This window comes from Nelumbo nucifera, chromosome 7 (assembly GCF_055504915.1).
Source record: "Nelumbo nucifera cultivar China Antique chromosome 7, China Antique-T2T, whole genome shotgun sequence".
Lineage (NCBI taxonomy): Eukaryota > Viridiplantae > Streptophyta > Magnoliopsida > Proteales > Nelumbonaceae > Nelumbo > Nelumbo nucifera.
In genome coordinates this window covers 26,580,864-26,602,136 of record NC_142655.1, presented here as the reverse complement: position 1 = coordinate 26,602,136, position 21,273 = coordinate 26,580,864, and the positions used below count along the sequence as shown (strand labels likewise).

Sequence of the window (21,273 nt, the reverse complement as noted above, 5' to 3'; positions counted from 1 at the left end):
CCAAAAGACGAAGAACAAGTAACCAGGGATTATTACCTACTTCCATTGCTTCCAAGCAATGCTTGGAAAAAGAAGGGCTGTATCCATCCTTCCGAGCAATGCAATTTTGAAGATATCATGCAAACATGATATCACTTTCTTAAGCAATTCTGCAGGGATTGCAGTGGATATCATTTAGCAATGCTTAGAAGAAGAGAGGAGCTCGGAAGGATGAAATAGAAAAGCATTACTTCCTCTAACTCAGTAGACTGAGTTTTGCTGTTTGCTCCTTTCATCCTTGAAAAAAGGAAGCAATGCAGCAGACCTCGTGTAACATGAATGTGAGAAGGATTTTTTAGATAAGAGCAAAGGGCAATAAGAAGCAAGAAGGGAAGGGCTCATTCTCTTTTTATCTCAATGAAATTACAGAGAAAAGCATGATATCCACAAAGATTGCAGTGGATAAAACTGTTTAGTTAAGAACATGTTTGCATGGAAAATTGATACGAATTAAACCAGTAACCATTAAAACGTGTAATGATATCTGTGAATACAAGTGCACAAGTTCAACTCAAACATGTGTAGAAAATCCCGACTCATACAAAGCTACAACTCTCCGCAGAGTTTCCAAACCAACAGCCTTATTTCTTCTTCTAACATGCAATGCAATGCAATAAACAACCGAAGAAACAGAGCAAAAATGTAAAACCATACAAGCCTTAATTGTCATTTCATACCAAACCCGCTCTATTACATCTGGATTTAGGAAGAGCCAAGGGGAGACATTTACATAAAATACTACGGCATTAGAGCTTATAATAAAACCTCTTCGATGTACATCAGTTTTAATTTATATCCCCAACATGTGACCACAAATTAGTTAATGCTGCAGAGTCTAAAACTTACAAAAGTGAAAATTTGAGGGCTCCCCATCGCTAACAAGAGATTGCTCCTCAAGACCACCGCTTTTCTGCATCCTTCCTATCTTATCCTACCTCAGTAGTTACTGTTAGGAGTAATTTTGGGTTTTATAAATTTTGCCAAAATTACATGATCCAATGAGAAGTAATAGGAAACTTGGACCTTGAGACCGGCCCAAATTCATTCCATCACCCAGCAGCGACTGCATCAGTCCTAGTGTTGGATTCTAGGAGCTGACGGAGCTTAGCACCTGAGTTAGAGTTCTTGTGGATCTCAGTATCCCTCCGATCATCTATACTAACAGATGCTGGGTTGTTTACCCTGGATAAGAAATTCTCTGTACTAACTGGTGGATCCTCGCGGGCTTCAGTATCATTGGCCACCACTTCCGTCGTCTGTCCTAGTTCTGCATCTTTCAGTTTCTCCTGTAAAGATGAAACCAATATAAGCTTCAATATGCAGAATAAGGTGGGTGATACATGGCTCGACAATATTATTGCACTACAAAGAAATCCAGTTGATCAAAGCACAGAGATCTCCACTCAACTTCAATCCCAATTCCCAAACCATTTGGGTTAGCCATGCTTGGAATCAAGGCTACACGAATCCTGATCAAAGCACGGAGCTAAAAAAAAGAAACGTGGAGAGCGTTTGGTAATGTGATCTTTTTAAGGTAAGCTATTGTTTGTTTGAATCTACTGGTCTCAATGTGGTTTAGTTGAAACTACACCACACTCGTTCTGCACTGTGACTTGGATGTATTGTTAGCAAAATTTTAAATAAAAACATTTCAGTTATTACAATATAAATAGTGATTATCCAATTTACCATGGTGTAAACTGACCAAAAAGATTTTGGTTTAGAAGAGAAATTGCATACTTCTTGTGCAGATTAGTCGAATTTTATAACTGTTTTACTAGCTTTAGGATCAATCATTTTGCTCCACACCAGCCATAATTAGGAGATATTGAGTGCTTCTGGTAATTAATAGATGTTGTGGTGTAAAATGATTGGTCCCACAGCCAATAAAACAACTATCAATTTCAGCTAATCCTTAAGAACACCTAATGGGTGTAGCTTGTTTCAGAATCAAGCAACCCATAGAATATCTACAGTGCAGACCACCCTCAGACCCTAGTGGGTATGAGTAGCTTACATAAGAGAGAAGACCTAAGCAACCATCCACTTGTTAAAAATAATGTGGACAGAGCTGGCACGAAGTATCACGTAAGACATGGTTGGCCAATCCGTGAAACCGTAGTCTAATCAAAAAGCTGCCGCCCACTGGAAGGTCAACACTGCAAGTCTGCAACCATCTAGCTCTTAAAGAGAGGCCATGTTCTCGCCTCAAACCACGCCTATGGAGCTACATTGCAACCATCTAATATCGTGTCCTTTGGGTATCTATTGGCTGCCCCTGAAAAAATATTTTCTATTTTTCTCTTTTACCATTTCATGTAGCGCACTAATAAAATGATATATCATTGGCTGGCCACAAAGTTTTTTCTGTGAAAGCCAAGTTTTGCTGATTACATTTGCATCCATAGATATGAAGTCAAATGCGATGGGAGAATTTACCATTAAGGCAGCATTTTCAAGCCTCATTTTCTCCGAACTCTGTGTTAATCGACTTATTTCAGATTTAAGAGCTATATTCTCAGCAGTCAGGGATTCAACTTTCATCACGAGTTCATCAGTCTCGGCCTGGAACACAAGAATAGCATTTGTAAGTTGTGATATGGTCATCTCATAGAGTGACAGTAAAAGCTTCAAATGAATGCAAGAAACCTAAAGTCAGAAAAGGCTCATATTCATGTTCTTCCCCTACCTGCTTCCTCAACCTTGACCTTCTAGCAGACTCTCTGTTAGACTGCTTCCTCCTCTGCCGTTTTAGCTCCCGCTCATCCTTGTAAAGATAAATAGTCATTGGAAGAAAGCATCAACACATCACTGAGCAAAGAAACTAAATAAAAGGAAAGGAAATTATATTTTAGTTGAGTCCAAAACCATTCATCAATATTTAAGCCTTGTCCCAACTATATGGAATTGGCTACATGAATCCTGTTCGGTTTAGGGCCCAAAATTATTTGACTCAAATTGCAGCAAGTGAACTCCATAGAGATGGTCATGTTTCTTATAACCAGAACTTTCATTGATTCTATCAAACTAGATTCAAGACAGAATCCTAAAAGAGTCTGTTTCTTGACCATTTCACATGATCAATATTGATTATTGATTGAGTGTGGTTCACATAGGCAAGACCTAATGGCAATAACATGGATAGGTGCCCAGAAAGGAGAAAGAACAATATAAGCAAAGAATACCTGCACCCAGAGTTCAGGAGGAGCAATTACTGTGTTGGTGTTTGCTTTCCCATTACGGAGACCCCTGAAATCAAATATCGGGGTCATGCCAGGTGAAGGTGCAATTCCAACTGTTTTTCCTGCAACACTGATAGCACCTCCACTGGAAGCTGCATTTACCTGTGCACTTGGCATGGAAATTGCTGGTGTTTCAACCTTCCCATCTGAGCCTGGTTGCATAAATATTGAAAAGAAAAACAAGTCAGACATGAAAGCGGATAATTACATATTAAAGAAAGAGCAGTACACCCAAAAACAAGAATATTTTGTAGAAATGATATGTGTAATGGTATTTTGTTTTCAAAAAAAACAGTGATACAAGGTGTGCATTATCACTGACATAGACTGTTTGATCAATGCACCGCTTTGGAGATGGTATTAAAGCACTAAACTGCACCTACATCCATTAAGACGCATCTCAACAACAGACACGTGCATTCGGGAAAAATTCCATACTGTTTATGAAGGGGACAAGAGCAACAGCAGTAGCAAGACCCACAGGCCCATTCCCTTCAATAATCCCTAAAACGCATCATTACAAATGCTTTCTGTTTTTCACCAGGCCTACCAAATACTTCCTCCCTTACCAAAGATGATAAATAAATATTTCTTAAATAGAAAAAAAAACTTAAGTTTCATTATATTCTCAGTAAGGCATAGAATCCCATGAAATTTCAGTGAGTTGGATATACCTGCAGATAGAATCGAATCAGAGCTTCTTTTCCTCTCAGTTTTGTCCCCCTGCATATAGAAGGCCATATTTAAGATTTGCAAATTCTGTGCTTCATAAATAAGTATAACAACTTTAACAGACCAAGAAAAATGATAAGTAGCATAAAAGACATACCCCTGAAGTATTCCCATCACTCCCATCACTTGAACCATCTGTACCGCATTCTGCACTGCACACGTTATTATAGAAGTTCAAGGGTTAGCCAAGCAAATAAGTATTTAACACACTTTCCTCTAATGGTTGATTTTTGTCCTAAGAGATCTACCAGGTTGCGCCCACTGAAGGGTGTATTATATATCATATATGAGCACCAGTATAATGGTATTAGATTAACAGACCTTGGTGACAACCCACTAGTTGCGCCTTCCGCAGCACCTTCAGCATTACCATTGCCTAGTCCTCTCAATTTCTTCATCAAGTCACGATCTTTGCTACCTGATGATTTGGCAGGTGGTTCTACACTTACAGGGGTTGCAACCTGCATCACAGTCATGACAGTCAGATCCAACATCTGGCACATGGCAGATGGTACAGTTTCTTTGCTATCATCTGCCTCCAAGGTTTATGACCCAAAAAAAAACTACCTCCAAAGTTCTAGAAATATCACATCATTCAACTAACGTGAATACATCATATGATATTATGATATGGAGATAACAAGTTCAAAGAAATATTCAGTACCATGACTTCACTCACAACAGGTGATGGTGGAAACCCAGGACCATGTGGATGTGACCCCTGATACACAACAAACAATTAATAAATCCTTTAAGAGAGAAAGGACACTGTTTACAGATTGTTACGTCTAATGTGCAGATTAACCTTATTTACCGGAGTGTCTCGGGTCTGGGGACACAGGACCTGTACGTGGGACAGGCCTGAGACCCCCATAACTTTCCACCTGACCCATGTCAAAAGAATCTAGACCAACCACTGGATGTATTCTTAACTGAAAGAATAGCTAGTCCAAAAATCAGCCTAATTAGATAAGGTTTAACCATCTGATTTAGCTTTTCTTTTTTGTTAAAGGGAAGCTTTTCTCTACCATCCAATTAAATGCAGTAAAAATCAGAAGGTCGTAATCCTCTCTGGATCTCCAAATCTTTAGCTGAGATCTTCAAGGAAGACCCCATTAGATGGTGGGCTCAGACAGTTAAAACATGGGACAGATGGCAAGCCTAAAGACCCATATTAGGGCCATGGAGTCTGGGGAAACAGGAATTTAATGGCACAACCATGATTTCAATTAGGGTCCATTAAATGACTGGTCCTCATTTCTTGAAAAATGGAACAGGGAGCAGGTTATCGGGTTCCAAACCTGTGTTCATGTCCTGTTTCCCCAAACCTGAGATACTCCTATATGTGAATGTCCTTGGACTATTCCTTCGGTTCTGGTTTCTTGAGAAGGTTTTGAAGGCACTGGTTCAGCTTTTACATGGCAGTAGTATAGTTACAAGAATCTATCTATTCTCTTAATTGTGGTGAAATAATTCAGGGATCATTAGATAACAGCTGAAGTGGCCGAACTGAATGGCCTATTACTTTCTCATTTGCTAAATATGTCATTAAGCAAGTTGTGATCCTCACTTGCTGAATGACATGTTGGGTTGATTACTGTACCCCCAAACAGTTTATCATATGACTATATTAATCTACTAAATGACCAAGCAATAAGTCAGTCAGTTCAGCTTAGTGACTCTCAAATGGCCCCTCAAACTATCAAATTGTACTTAAATAAGCTTTTTTCTTGCAATCAAAGGTTCACCCTCCTTTGTAGGGAGTTTAAAACAGACTTACATAAGTAATTGAAGGATGAGCATAAACACCTCCATGTGGGTATATTGCCGCATAAGGTGCACCGTAAGGTGGCATTAGAGGCTGGGACAACAAAAACATCAAGTTGTAAAACACCACAGCCAATAAAATATATTTTTTGTGGGGCTTCCCTCTCAAACATAAAAAAATTATGCAAGATAGGAAGAAATTTAATGGGGCAAAAGAAATTGAAGGAGCTGATCCTTAGTATAATACCTGAGGCGGACCCCACATATATGGATGGGGAGCATGACCAGATGTGACAGCAGGGTTAAAATATGGTGGTGGTAAGGTGACACCAGGACCATAATACGCCTGAAAATGTAGAAAACCACCATGAACCATTGATAATTTCATGAGAATTAACAAATAAATTTTATCTTGTTTAATCAATTTCAAAGAGGATGAAAGTACAAAATTGTTCCCAAGAGAGAGGAAGACACATGTATGAATAATTAACCTGCATAGCTGCCCAATCAGGATACGGATGAATATTGGTTTGCTCCTGCCAATGTAAAAGGAATGACTAATCTCAGACACTAAAAATAAAAAAAATAAAAAAAAGATCAACCAAAAATAGGTGTCAAAGTTTTATTCTTAATGTGAAAGTTCATCCTTTAATTCCTCTTAACATGTCCTAAATCACTTCAATAAATTGTTTAAGAGGTTTGCAATCATAATCTTTCTAAAAACAAAACAGCAATTCCTCCAATTATAGATGAAGATAAAAATATCAAACACTAAATTATTTGGAAGGAAAAACATAAGAAAAATTGTTTCAAAGAAAATGGACATCCACAAGGAATCCCAGCAAAGAATCCCAATGGTCATGTAGCCAAATTGCTTTTATTGTTTTGTTAAAAAAATAAACATCTAGTTCAATAAGCAGCCATTACAGATCAATTTCCATATCCAACAAGGTTCAACACATTTACAATACTTGGAACAAGAAACATTATTCTCCAACAAGATCAATAAAGACAAAAAGCAAACCATCCAATAATTTTGTCAGCTCACTTGTGCAGGTGAAGAATTTTTCTCTGACTTGGGAGGTGTTGCAGCTTCATTGTTTCCCATGATCAAATTCCACAGCAGAAAACGTTAATTGCTCCACAACAGATTTTGAAACCCTTTATTGAAGCAAGCTATTCTCTGCATCATATTGAAATCGATGTCAGCTACAGTGGAGGTAACCATATCAAAACTGAATTGACCAAACAAAAATAGAAGATGTAATAGGAGGATCTAGGAAAGCTAAATGGTAATGAATAAGTGGGAGAAAGCATAGATGATGGTGAAACCAATATCAGTAAAGACTATGGCAATGATGATGGTAAATAACCAAAAGAGAAAACCATGCCTCACTAAGAAAATATACATGAACGTTGGATAAGAATACTAAAAATAGGATCCAATAAAATCTTATCACAACAAATCAATCCCCTTCCTCTAAGATCATGCAAAGGCCTGCATCCTAATCTTAAGATAATACCTGTTGCTAAAAAGTCCCAGTAAAGATAAAAGTTGCAATGAGAACTGCCTAGTTTGAACGATATCCAGCCTGGTTGGTGAAGATTAACCCATGAAATAAATAAATAAATTTTACCCAGATTTATTAGATGCACACCATCACCATGTCAATATAAGCGTATTCAGCATTCATATCAAACTAGTGAACCCCATAAAACAAACAAAATAATTAAGATGTTGAAAACTGCACTGGTATAATTCTCTAATATTCGGAAAGAGTCCATTAAGTTCTTCTAAGTTTTTCCATCTAACTTTGAGGACAGAATTAACATAACAAAATGTAATTAGATATTTGATTTTCCCTGCTAACATTTTGCATTTTCAGGTGAGGGTGCATTCTGACGGATAAATGGAACTCTCCGCTGCAGCATAGGGTGAAAACCTCAATAATGTGAACGTTACCATGTTCTGTTAAGAGAAAATCAGCAAGAACTGCTTGGTCAAATATCAACCCAAGCCCATTAATCAGAGGGTCTTCAATCTTCATTTGGTTCTCCTTTTCTTAATTGGAAAATCGGGATTTTTCTAAATTTTTTCCTATAACGCTATCATTGTGGCATCTTCCTTCTACAGTTGAAGCTTGATCGGAACTCAGAAAACGCACCGAAGTAGAAATATAAGTTATCCAGGGTATTTTTTCTCCCTAGCAGAGAAATAAAAGGTACTGAATTTAACATCAGGAGAAAGGAAAGAAGCAGAAGCACAGGATCCAAAGCCCAAACATAATTTTTGGAAAAGGAGAGGGGTATTAGTGCCTTTTCACAGCCCCATGGTCAGTAAGGAAGTCATACCTAGTTACCTACAGATCATCGAGCACCAAACGATGCCAACGTGTGAGAAAAATGAGGGAGATATGTAGCCTTGTACATGGAAATAAAAAACAAAAAACACCTAGATTTTTCCCCCTTTTTTTTTCTAAAAAGTAAAATCTCTACAGAATACTGGATGAGTTCTTTTGCTTCGAGAAACAAAATTATAATCAACATCAAATTCTATTATCCGTTAACCAAGTAATCTCCTCTTACATCCTGTTTCTCAGTGCCTCTCCGTTTTCCTGCCTTCTTTTTCTTGCCCTTGTAGATCTTATTCATTTAATAATTTTTATTATTTTCTGCCGATACTTGGAAACCTCTGTTAGTCACTTGACTCACCTATCTTTTCTCATTTCCGTAGTTATTTTTCCCCTTAACTCTAGAAACAGATAAATATAGGGACTATAATCATCAATTCGAAATTGTTAAAAAAAAAAGGAAACAGAGATCCCGATCAGCTCCAAATTCAATGTTTCAACTACCATCTGCAAATCAAAACTTGCAAAATGAAAAATCAGCGAATTAAACCTTGTAATCAGCATACCTCAAATTCTTGAATGCGAAGCCCGATTCGAACTGTGAGAAATCTCTCCAAGGTTCCGTCTCCACACCTTTGAAACAAATAAGAAAAAAGGATTTCGCAGAAACTCCCGGCTTTGAACTGTCTTCAACGGCGGAAGGAGAATTGCTAGAAAAAAATTAGCGGGAAAAAAGGTGTAACTCGAACCTCAACTATGAGCTACCATTCTTTCTTCCACATTCTCTCCATCTCTGTCTCTGGTCGGAAAAAGGAGGAAAGAAGAAGAACGGAGAAAGATTGCTATCAAGCGCGTAGTGGGAGAGAGAGAGAGAGAGAGAGGGGGGGAGGTGGGGGGAGGAGGAAGGGATGAAGAAGGAGAGGGACGCCAATGCAATAGCCACGTCATGTAACACGTGTCTTTATATCCGAGTGTAAATACAACATGTATATACGGAGCCTATGGTGGTAGTTGAGTTGGCCGTCGATATTCGTGGAGACCAATAATTTATTCCGTGCCATTTGTGCCGTACACGTGTCTAGTCAATAATCGATTCAGTGTTGTAGTTGGGGTTACTGAGCCAGCTAATCCCCTCGGTCATGTGGCTTACGTGGTTGTTTTCTTTTAACAATAAAAAAAGAAGGAACGATTTAACCAGAATGAATAAGGCCTTTGGCGTCCGCGCGGATTAAGGGGACCAAATTGGCTTCTGTTGAGTTAAGATCTCATCCCACTGGGACCACGTGGGATTTGGCGTTCTTGAATCAGGGGGCGATTCAAGAAACGTTAAATTCTCGTTTTGTCTGCGAAGTGCAAATGGTGATTTGCGAATCCCAATGGAAAAACGTTTTTTGAGAAAATGCTAAAAAATCGAGAATTTTCTGGGCGATTCTTTTTTTCTGATGTGGCAGTAAATCCACATCAGCAGAATTGAAACGGATATGCAACGCACCGGTGCCAAACACCCTCTAGATTAGAATCATACTATCATTCATTAACATAAAGTATGTTTGAAAGGGCTCGTAAAAAATATAAATGGAATTCCCAAAATAGGGGGTGTTTGGGTGGGTTTCTCATAATTGCTTTTACGGCTTATTACGTTGTAGAAACCAAAAGCATCTCAAAAAGTCAAAAATAGAATTTGGTGAAAAAGCATGAAATTTTGTACTTTTATAAAGAAAAAGCCCATTTAGGAACATCACACCAAACATTCAAAATGTGCTTATTTAAAAGTCCATTTAGACAATGTTTGGGGTGCTTATTGATTCTAAATAGGCTTTTTAAAAAAGTACTTAGTAAATAAGCAGCTTATGAATGTTCCTAAAAAAGCATTTCTTTCAAATGAGGGTAGAATAGGTGTTTTGAAATTAGGCGGTGGATAAAGACAACTGATTAGCGCAATCCGGCTGTGCAAGAGATGATCTGGCTACCGGTAATGATGGGCTCGATGAACCTGCAAGAGATGAACCAAAGAACTCGGGGTTGTTTATCCGATGGGGTCGCTCCGATGCTTAAGTTAGCTCTTGGTTGCGAGCTGAAAATGATATTAGATTGTGAAAGAGCTAGAGAGCAGAGATTACGCCTCTTTTTCACCCCTGGGGGGTGAAGCCTTTATATACTGGAGTCCTTGCGGGTTCGGTGGAGTAGTTCCGGAATTCTCGTTGCTACAGGATCCGTTTTCGTGTTAGTTGGGGATAACGCTACCAACCAGTAAGGCTGACCATTTCCCCCTGAATCGGGGAGTGGAGAGATGATATTTAGCCGTTACAAGGTATGATCCCGTAAGACGCGGAGTATGGTGATGAGATCTCTAGGGTTGCCATGCGGTGGTCGATCATCATTGCCTGAGCTTGTGCTCTTTAGATCTGACCTGATATGAATGGCGAAGTGCCTTGGGACCGAGGTGGTCTTGATGTGACCTTGCGCCGAGGTATACTCGTCCCGAGGTAGTCTTGTCCCAAGGTGGTCTGGTTATCCGAGCTCAATCCGTTGCGGACTTAGTGTGTTAGAGTGAGTTGTTGGCCTGGTAGTTAGGTCGTTAGTTCGGCATAAAGGCTAGTCGCCGGGTCGGTGCCTGTGCCTGGTCGCTAGTTCGGGACACCATCATCTTGGCTAAGTTGTTGCCTAAGTGGTTCCAGGTGTCACCCAGTTGTTCCAAGATGCCACGTGTCACAATGTCATTGGAGGGCCAAATCCGCCCTCATCAATTGCCTTCCACTCCCAAGTTGAAAGTAACTCGGCGAAGGGAGTAGATTGCTCATTCTGGCCTGAAACGACTAATTCGATGAGCTCGTAAGCGTCGATTCAATTCCTTAGGCTCTGGGAACGACTCGCAGTCCGCTCATTGATTTTGCCCATGCCGAAGCGGCGATTGGGTCTTATATGGTGAGGAGGTCTTCGCTAGTTCGGTATTTTGTCCCTTAGGCTCTGGGAGCGACTCGCAATCCGTTCCTTGATTTTGCCCATGCCGAAGAGGCGACTAGGTCTTATATGGTACCGAGGTCTTCGCCAGTTCAGTGCTTTAGTGCTATGGCTACACTGCATCAGCCTCGCGACGCCGATCACCTACTCCTACAAGAAGCTACTAGGAGCTCGACCTACGGGGGCAGCACTACTGACTTTAGGTCGCCAGCTCGCACGGGAGCCTTGGAAGGCTCGACCATCAAGGACGTCCATGCAGTCTGTTGACCGCCAACTCCCGCGAAAGCCACGAAGAGCCCATCTTTGTAGAGGGGACCTCGTGAAGAGGAATAATGAGGCTTTATCCGAGTTGACATAAAGTCAGTAGAGCTGCTTAGTCTGTTGGCCATCAACTTCCTGCATAGTCTTTGAGTTCATAAAAATAGAAACTAGAAAGTGAGAGCTTTTAGTTTCTAAAAGGTGAGAATTTAGCTTTATGGAAGAAAAGGACTTAACCCTTCAGAGGATGAGAACATAGCTTTTTGTAGCGCTTCCCACAGACAGCGCCAAATGATGTAGTGCAATCCGGATGCTCCCTGCAAGAGATGAACCAGAGAACCCGGGGTTGTTTACCCGGCGGGGTCGCTCCGATGCTTAAGTTAGCGCTAGGTTGCAAGCTGAAAATGATATTAGATTGTGAAAGAGCTAGAGAGCAGAGATTACGCCTTTTTTTCACCCCTGGGGGGTGAAGCCTTTATATACTGGAGTCCTTGCGGGTTCGGTGGAGTAGTTCCGGAATTCTCGTTGCGACAGGATTTGTCCGTGTTAGTTGGGGATAACACTACCAACCGGTAAGGCTGACCATTTCCGCCTGAATCGGGGAGTGGGGAGATGATATTTAGCCGTTACAAGGTATGATCCCATAAGACGCGTACGGTGACGAGATCTCTGGGGTTGCCATGCGGTGGTCGGTCAGTATTGCCTGAGCTCGTGCTCTTTAGATCTGACCTGATATGAATGGCGAAGTGCCTTGGGACCGAGGTGGTCTTGATGTGACCTTGCGCCGAGGTATACTCGTCCTGAGGTAGTCTTGTCTCGAGGTGGTCTGGTTATCTGAGCTCGATCCTTTGCGGACTTGGCGTGTCAGAGTGAGTTGTTAGCCTGCTAATTAGGTCATTAGTTCGGCATAAAGGTTGGTCGCCAGGTCGGCGCCTGTGCCTGGTCGCTAGTTCGGGACACCATCATCTTAGTTAAGTTATTGCCCAAGTGGTTCCGTGTGTCACCCAGTTGTTCCAAGATGTCACGTGTCACAATGTCATTGGAGGGCTAAATCCACCCTCATCAACAAGCTATAAGTATGATAAATGCTTTATCAATAAAATGGGTATATTTTAGTGAAAAAGCACTTGTTGGGCTTTTTTATCCAACATCCAAATAGGTTTTTCGGATTTAGGCCCTGTTTGAGAACACTTAAAAGTACTTCTTTTAAGACATGGGACCATATATTAAGTAGTTTTTAAATACTTATGGGTGTTTGGTAAAAAAGAGGATAAGAAGTACTTATTATTAAAAAAGTACTTTTTAAAAAAGTGACATCGATGTGACTTTTTTTCAACATTTTTTGAAAAAGTACTTCGTTCGAATTGGACAAACCTATCCCTGTTTTTTTTCTTTAATGAGAAAACTACCCCACCTCGTGTTTATCATCTTCTTCTTCCATTTGAAACCCTACAACAACATGCAACGACGGCATTTAGTTGCAGCCTTCCACTTGTCTCTCCTTTCCCACTGTGTTGCGACCTATTTTGTTTTACTTCCTGAAATCGTCCTCTTATCTTCTTCCTCCAACCACCTTTCGCTGGCAATTCACGATTTTTCTGATCATTGGCCGGGACTTTGTTTTCTCCTCAGCATCTATGTGATAAATGCAGAAGTTGTGAAGCAGCAAAGGAGCTGCATTTGGGCAAAATAAGAGACCTTAGAAACAAGACATATCTGTCAAAACCCAGATAAAACACTGAAAGTCAATAAAAACATATTGAAAGACAAAACCCCGTTAAAACCCTGCAACCAACGGGCGCGAACACTATTTTCAAATTCTAAAAACCAAAGTAGGGAACGAATGAATACAATTGAGAACAACATCTGGGCATGTAACCAAAGCGAGCTTTTCTTGATCACCACAGACGAAAACAGAAATAGAACCTTTCCCCGTCTCAACCAAACATTCCTGCAAAAGCTCAGAATGGTTAAACAAACGAACAGAGAAAAAAGAGAAAATGGCATTGTAGAAGAGTGAAGAGAAAAACCTATCTACATTTACGATTTAAAACAAGATTTCCATATTATAATTGTTACCTTCCCTCCTAGAGGTATCACATCATCATCAACAGAAACCGAGTCACTTGAGAGGGAGAGGGTAAAATTGTCATTTGCATGAATATAAACATTCATGGGGAAAGTAGCTTATCAAACATTTCCACCCCAATAAGTACTTAAAAACATAATAAGTGATTTGAAAAGTGAGTTACCAAACAATCTTTTTTAACAAGTACTTAATCATCAAACAGGGCCTTAAGTGCTTTTCCAATAAGCACTTAATACAAGCTTAGAAAGGAAAAACCCCCTAAAATACAAGCTATGATTCTAGGATATACAAAGTTTTCCTTGAATTATCAAAAGACAAAAGTAGCCTTCATTGGATAAAAACTTAATGTAGATGAATCTGAGCTCGATCTCCTAAAAGTACATATGAGAGCCCTATACATTGGGAATATCCCCTGTACTTGTATGCTAAATTCATAGGGAAATATTCCCTCTATGTCTTGCTACCAAACTGTGTACATAATTTTTCCTTTCAAGACCATGTGTAATGACATAAACAAAGGCATATATAGGTCTAAGGCCCTAAAACTTGCAATGTGTCCTTTTTTAAGGAGTTGGAATCAGCCCAACTTGAGATCCTCTTAAGGCCCCGTTCACTTTCTGGTAAGTTACTTACCCGGGTAAATGTAGTTACCTATAAAGAAATGACCATTTTAGCCATAAAAATCCATTATTAAAAAGGGCATTTTTGTCCCATTCAAGTGTTGGCAATTTCCCCACAGGTGGGAAAGTTATTTACCCACCTAGGAGATGGGAGTAAGTGATACTCAGGAAAATAAATTTTTCCTGATCCCACATAAATCTGAAAAAAGAACATGGGATTCTTGGTCAATAGGATTTTGGTTCCTATTGAGCTTTCATGAATCAAAACCCCATACATTTTGATGAGTACCAATTGATTACCCTATAAGAATTTTAGATATCGTGCCTGTCCATAGTGGGATTCTAGGTAGATTTATAATACCAAATAGATATGATACGGCTTGATGAAGGATCTTTATGATAAGAAGTAAGAATATTTTAATTAGGGTTCGGCCATATACTAGAAAAAACTTGTTATCAATCAATTGGTATCATAAAGGGGGAGATTGTTTGATTGATCAAAGCTCTTCCAATGTTGTATCTTTCCATAAACATAGATTTTTCCATCTAATTATCTACTCTAAAAAGTGTAAACTCTAACCACTCTCAAAACAAAAAAAAAGAAAGAAAGTAAATTCTAGGGGTTATCTTTTACGATTTTTCTTGCTACTCAAGTGGCCTAACCTAAGAGGGGATGAATTGCGTTCCTTAAAGATTTTCTTGCGTAAGGTCACCCTCTTTCTATTATGAAAGCAAGAATCAAAAGAATGAGACCAATTGAAGAATATACAAATTGAGTGAAGATTGTAAGAAGAAAAATACGCAATAACAAGAAGAATAAAAAGAAAAAGCAATATCTACAAGATGCACACAAACTATTTAGAGTTTCAGCTATTTACAACCTACGTCCTATCGTTAGCCAAACCTCCTGAGAATTTTAAATATATTACTTAATTGTATTTCCTAGGTGCCAACTGCTAACCAAACCACTTACAATCATCGAATAAACTTGCGGGTACTATCTAAACCTTTCCGTGTTCTCTCCCAAAATACACAACTAAAATAGCTAAAAACCCACTAATTGTTGAAACTCAACCATAATACAATGTCAATAATGATGACTCAATCAAATGAAATGCCTCAAATAGGCTAATATACAGATATGGTCAAACTATTCAGATTGTGATTTGTGCACCAGAGGGCTTAGAGATTCAAGTTTCTTACTGAAAAAACTATTAAACACAACTCTCTTTTCTCTTTTTCATAAAGATAACATTCTTTTATCTCAGAATCTCTTTTCTAACTTTGTCTCTCTTCTTTTACCTCTCTTTTCTTTCTTCTTTTTCTTCCCACTTAGTTTCTATTATTGTTGAATCAAGGGGAAAACACATATAACCATCATTGAACCAATGGGATAGATCTTTCTCTCTAGGAAACATTAAAAGATGATTTTTAATAAATTTTAGGGAGAATGATGGTTCAGTCCAGGGTTAAAATTTTTAGGCCCAATGTACAATTGAGGTAAGTGCCAGCCCGGAATTGATACAAATTCACGGGCGGGAATTAGTGTATAAGATAGGGGTATTTGACACTTTGAATTCAGAATTCTGCAATGAACTGCTGCATACTTTTCAGTAAATTTTATAATTTATCAGAAGTGGAAAGAGTTGTTAGAGCTTCAAATGATTAAAAAAAATAAAGAGTTGATATTAAGAGCAACTGCACAAAGTAGTCAAACTACCAATATTTAGTAGTCAATCGCTTTAATTATGAGAGCACAAAAACACTAACAAGGTTTGCTAGTAATCTATTACCAAGGCCTAATCTATATATATATATATATATATATATATATATATATATATATATATGCTTATTAAGGAATGGGTGCTCTCTTCATCCAGGAAATGGAATCTACTCGTGCGAGTAGATCCCACGTGCAAGCACCCATTTTCTATTAATAATTACTGATTCAATTAAATTATAAATATTGTTATTAAAAATGCTGTTAATAAATTTAGTAACCTGGTTTTAATAATTACTGATTATTATAGTAATTTAATAAATATATAATTAGTGACTATAATTAATAATTATTGTTATTATAAATATTGTTAATAAATAGATATTTAATTTAATTTTACTTTAAATTAAAATTATAAATACTAATATTAATAAATACTGTTAATAAATTTAGTAATTATTGTTATATTAAAAATAACTAAAAATGTTATTAAAAGTATTGTTATTGATTATTTAATAAAATATTATAATTACTGACTATTACTGATAAATACTGTTAATTTAATTTAATTTTGGTAATTATTAATTTAATGAATATTGTTAATAAATCCTATTCATAAATTTAATAATTATTGTTATATTAAAAATAACTAAATAATATTATTAAAACTATCATTAATGATTATTTAATTAAATAGTATAATTACTCATTATTATTGATAAATGTTCTTAATAACATTCTGACAACCGACGGTTCAACCGTCCAGTTAGAACGGATGGCCCGTTCTAACAACAAAAATTACGAATCCATTATGGCCACCGGTTTTCAGGTCAACGGTTTGATCATCTGGTTCAAACGGACAATCCATTATGACAACAAAAATTATAGGCAAAAGGTTAAGTTTGTGAGGTCCATTAAGTAGTATCATATGTGTTATGTCATTCGAACGTGTGACTCATATGACCCGAAAATGGAACCGTTTTGGCCATTGATTTTTTGATTGACAGTTCGACCGTTCAATTTGAACGGATGACCTGTTTTGACAACAAAAAATTACAAGTAAAATATTATGGAACTGCTATGGCCACCGCTTTTCAACTCGATGGTTCAATCGTCCAGTTCGAACGAACGACCCATTTTGACAACAAAAATTATAGGCAAAAAATTGAGTGTGTGAGGTCCATTGAGCAATATCATACATATTATGTCATTTGAGCGTATGACTTTTACGACCCGAAAATGGAATCGTTCTGGCCACCGATTTTCGGGTTGACGATTCAACCGCCCGATTCGAATGAGCGGTCCGTTCTAACAACAAAAATTAAACAAAAAATAAAAAACAGCCAAAAACCATTGAACGGGTCAACGGTTGACAGTTTGACCACTTGGGCCAATGGGTCGTTGACCGATTCAACGGTTTTTGGCTAGGGACCGGTATTGGGGTAAAACGGAACTAGTTTCCTGGACGGTTCTCAATTAAAAAAATAAAAAAACGAACGACCCATTCTGATAACAAAAATTATAGGCAAAGAATTGAGTGTGTGAGGTCCATTAAGTAGTACCATACATGTTCTGTCATTCGAGCGTGTGACTCATACGACTTGAAAACGGAACTGTTCTGGCCACCGGTTTTTGGGTCAATGGTTTGACTGTTCAGCTCGAATGGATGGCTCATTCTGACAATAAACTTAAAAAAAATTAAAAAACAACAAAAAATCATTAAACGGGTCAACGGTTCGACCGCCCGGGTCAATGGGTCATTGAACAATTCAACGATTTTTTGTTAGGGATCGAGATTAGGATAAAACGGAACCGATTGCCTAGATGGTTCCCGATTAAAAAACGATCAAAAACCATTAAACGGGTCAATGGGTCGATGATTTGACTGCTCAGGTCAATGAATCATTGACCGATTCAACAGTTTTTTGCCAGGGGATAAGTCAACGGGTCAACAGGTCAATGGTTCCATTTGAGCCCCTGCGAAGCAGGGCCCCTAGGTTCCATTATCACAACCAGTTGACTACTACATAATCTACCAAGGATAGTCCTCCCTAAGATGCTCAAGTAGTCGACTCCTAAAGATAGAAAGTCGATTCATTAGGTTCCCAAACTTTATTTTTTTTAACTTTTTCGTTTAATATTCAAGAAAAACATAAGGCCCTTCCTAGGTTATCCATTGGTCTCTAAAGTTGTGTGGTAACCAAGGTAGGCTTGAGATAAGCTCTTATAGTGTACATGCAAGTAATTAATTATATAAAATCCTATAAAAATTAAAAAAACAATTAAGTTCTTGAACTTGATTTCTTCAAATTGAGAGGATCCTTTAGAACTTGATTTCTTCATGTTTTTATGAGAGAATCATTTGTCCTCTTAGATAATGATTAGAATTCATTTAAGGGAACATATGAAAGGTTTGCACACTTGTATCTCAAACACATTTAGTATCTTCAATGAATTTGTTATCATCAAAACATATAAAGTCAACATTTCTTACATTAATACACATTATGGAGGAACATTGACCTTGCCATAGAGACCCTGATATGTGAATTTGGTCCTACGTGTCAAATTTTGAAGAAATACTGAGGCTCAGTTTGGAAGGAGTACAAATGCAAATATATAGAGTGCAAAACCTTACATTTTGTATGTATTTGTATTGTACATATTTGTATTTGTACTCCTTTTATGTGTTGATATATTTAACTCTCTCTCTCTCTCTCTCTCTCTATATATATATATAGAGTGAAAAATAACATCAAATTAATTGAAATTTTTTTGCTTCATAAAATTAATTAAAATTTAAAATGTAAACAAAATCTAACATACATGCAGGGGCAGAGCCAGTGGGTGGCGGAGGGGAGCCATGGCCCCCCCTATGCCTTCAAAATTTCCTTTAAATCTATTTAAGTTCCACTTGTATTTTAGCCCCTTTATTCATGTTTCTTAGCTTTTGCCCCCCCTATTCTCCCCACCTATTCATGTTTTCTAGGTTTTGGCCCCCCTCAATAAAAAGTCCCAACTCCGCCCCTGCATGCATGAACAATATATGACCCAACTTACTAATACAACACAACTTACTTTTAACAAAGAGAAAGACTTGAACTTGGATGCAAGGAAGTACACTTCCTAAAAGGTAGGATGAAATCGGCCATTCATAATGATCTATGAACTCTAATTTATCAAGTTGGACAGATCAAAGGTCTGGTTATGGAGACATAAGATCCATCTATATACAGGTCTTGTGTCTTTATAACCAAATATAGTCATTCACTTACACATGGTTGGTTTATTGTTAAAGGATGGGCTTCGATTAAAAGATATCTACAAAACAGATCTCCAACATAAAACTTATTTTAAATTACAATTTAAGTAATCAAAAAGTTTAAGATCTATTAAGCAATCTGTAACTATGTTAGTACGCAAACCAGTGCAAACTTTCTTCTTGTAGTCGTTTTTTCGATAACCAATGGATCTCATTACCTATAACAAATTACTTCAGGCTCAGTTTGAAAAGAGTACAAAATATGTATAGTACAAATATATATAAAATAATACAAATATAAGGTTTTGCACTCTACATGTTTGCGCATGCATTTATACTCCTTCCAAAAGAAAAGAATGCAAATTTTGGTTTAATTATTTTGTTTTGGAATTTACTTTATTCTGATTCAGGTTTTATACTACTTCATCTGTATTGAAATCAAACAAAATAAGGTAAAATTTGAAAAAAAAAAAAGAAATTAGAATTTGCACCCAAATCACATGCACTATCATAATTTAGATCGAGTGCAAATAAATTTGCATTGCAATCAAATGCAGCCTTGAGGTCCATTTATTTGCAATGGTGTAAATGTATTGGAGTGCTTTGAGTACAATTTTTGGTTTATTTTTGTTTGAGGTTTCACCATTTTTTTTCCTTTTTTTTTGTTTAGGGTAAATCTATAAGCAATATGTAGTCCCTATTGGCGTAAATCTATAAGCAATGTGTAGTCCCTACTTTATGAGAAAAGATGGAAGTAGAATGGATATTGTATGGGAGGAGCAAAATGATGCAGCCTCAACCTTATATGTAAAATTAATGTAGGAGGATGTTGTATATTTAGGCATGTGATTCAAAAGTTTAGAGGGTTAGTCTTGTCCTTTTCACTTATTGTCTTTTGTTTTTATTTGCACACACCCACACATGTCACATGCTCACACAAGTCTTTTGACTTTTGCCAAATTTCAAAATTTTGTTTCACTCCACTATTGAGCCTAACTTTGCATCTCCTAGTAGGTGTTTGGCATTAGTGCTAAAACATTACACCATTTTCTCATAAAAATATTGTTAGGCATGTGGGGCTGTAGGTGTTTATTTTTTGTTTGGAATAGATGCTGCTACATAAGTGTTTTTTTGGAAAAACAATATTGGTTTTGTTTGGTACCAGTGCTGGTAGTAATGTTTTCAATATTGATCTATATTATCCAACATTTAGGATAATGCCACATTATTGCACCGATGGCAACAATGTGCCATTTTCTCAAAAAAACATTGAATTTAGCGTTGCTCTAGACCACACTTTTCCGATTTCCAAGGCATGGTCTGAAGCAACGTTTTTTCTAAAAAAAATGATACCAAACAAGAGGGTGTTGTTTGAAACACCGCTTTTTCTGATGTTGCGCCTACATGGCACCATTTTCTCAGAAAACGACATTGATGCCAAACACCCACCTAGTTTGCTTGAATCCCACATTGGAAAATTACAAGTGTTAGCTTATTACTAGGAGATGGCCTTTCCCTTATGGGAACCCAAATGGGGTGCATATACATATGGTCTCTCATGGCTTAGTGGATGGTTAGGGATTCTCTTTCACACGCACATGCCGAACCGGGCCGGGGAGTGGGTATGGTAATTTTTTAATTTGAATAGTTGTGATTTTTCATTTTAAATTTGTTTTATTTTCAAGTTCAACACAGATGATTGTTCATTTTCTTTCTTTCTAAACAAACTGTTTGTCTTGAATTAGCACCTCTCTATCGTAACCTTTAATGGCGTCTCTCAGAGAATGACCACCTCGTTCTCCCTAGATCTCTTGCATTAGGAAATCTATTTATACCTTGCACGTTTCACTCTCTACATTCATTCACTCGTTGCATACTTCATTTCATTGTCAAATTGAGAGATTGTTGCAATTCATGTTACTGAGTATTCCGAGTGCACGGTTACTGAGTGCCTTCAAAGGCTATTGAATACCGGAGCAAAATGCCAGATTTCCTGTACTGCACCGAACATAATCTAGAAGAGGCAAAATTCTATTAAAGACAATAGTACAGACACACCTCAGCCGATAAATCTTCTAACTCCCATTTACATTTTTGTCCTCTACACACTCAAATAGCATCCTCTTTCACACACAATGGAGGAATGTGGTGCAAATTTTGCATAGATTTTTGAAATGCAGATGTTATATGCTGATAAATGCCAATAAAGGCAAAAAGTGAAAGTTTTGC

The 21,273-nt window shown here is 37.7% G+C and overlaps 1 protein-coding gene across 1 annotated transcript; it reads right to left on the bottom strand.

Annotated features, from left to right (window-relative positions):
- Positions 1-680: 680 nt before the first annotated feature.
- On the bottom strand, positions 681-9,048 carry LOC104593420 (common plant regulatory factor 1). The gene is made up of 13 exons (XM_010253246.3): positions 8,698-9,048; positions 6,829-6,963; positions 6,272-6,316; positions 6,028-6,126; positions 5,794-5,874; positions 4,678-4,734; positions 4,335-4,474; positions 4,111-4,165; positions 3,956-4,004; positions 3,225-3,433; positions 2,729-2,806; positions 2,479-2,604; positions 681-1,325 (listed from the first exon to the last, which is right to left on the bottom strand). Exons 2-13 carry the CDS (start codon positions 6,886-6,888, stop codon positions 1,089-1,091), a joined length of 1,236 nt encoding a protein of 411 aa, XP_010251548.1. The 5' UTR covers positions 6,889-6,963; positions 8,698-9,048; the 3' UTR covers positions 681-1,088.
- Between the last annotated feature and the right edge of the window lie 12,225 nt (positions 9,049-21,273).

Excerpts from the sequence above, each read along its gene's own strand:
- LOC104593420 (XM_010253246.3), bottom strand. The coding sequence starts at position 6,888 with ATGGGAAACAATGAAGCTGCAACACCTCCCAAGTCAGAGAAAAATTCT. Across the intron at positions 5,875-6,027 it reads ATATGTGGGGTCCGCCTCAG|CCTCTAATGCCACCTTACGG; the intron begins GTATTATACTAA and ends TTGTTGTCCCAG. Across the intron at positions 2,605-2,728 it reads GGTCAAGGTTGAGGAAGCAG|GCCGAGACTGATGAACTCGT; the intron begins GTAGGGGAAGAA and ends CTTGTGTTCCAG.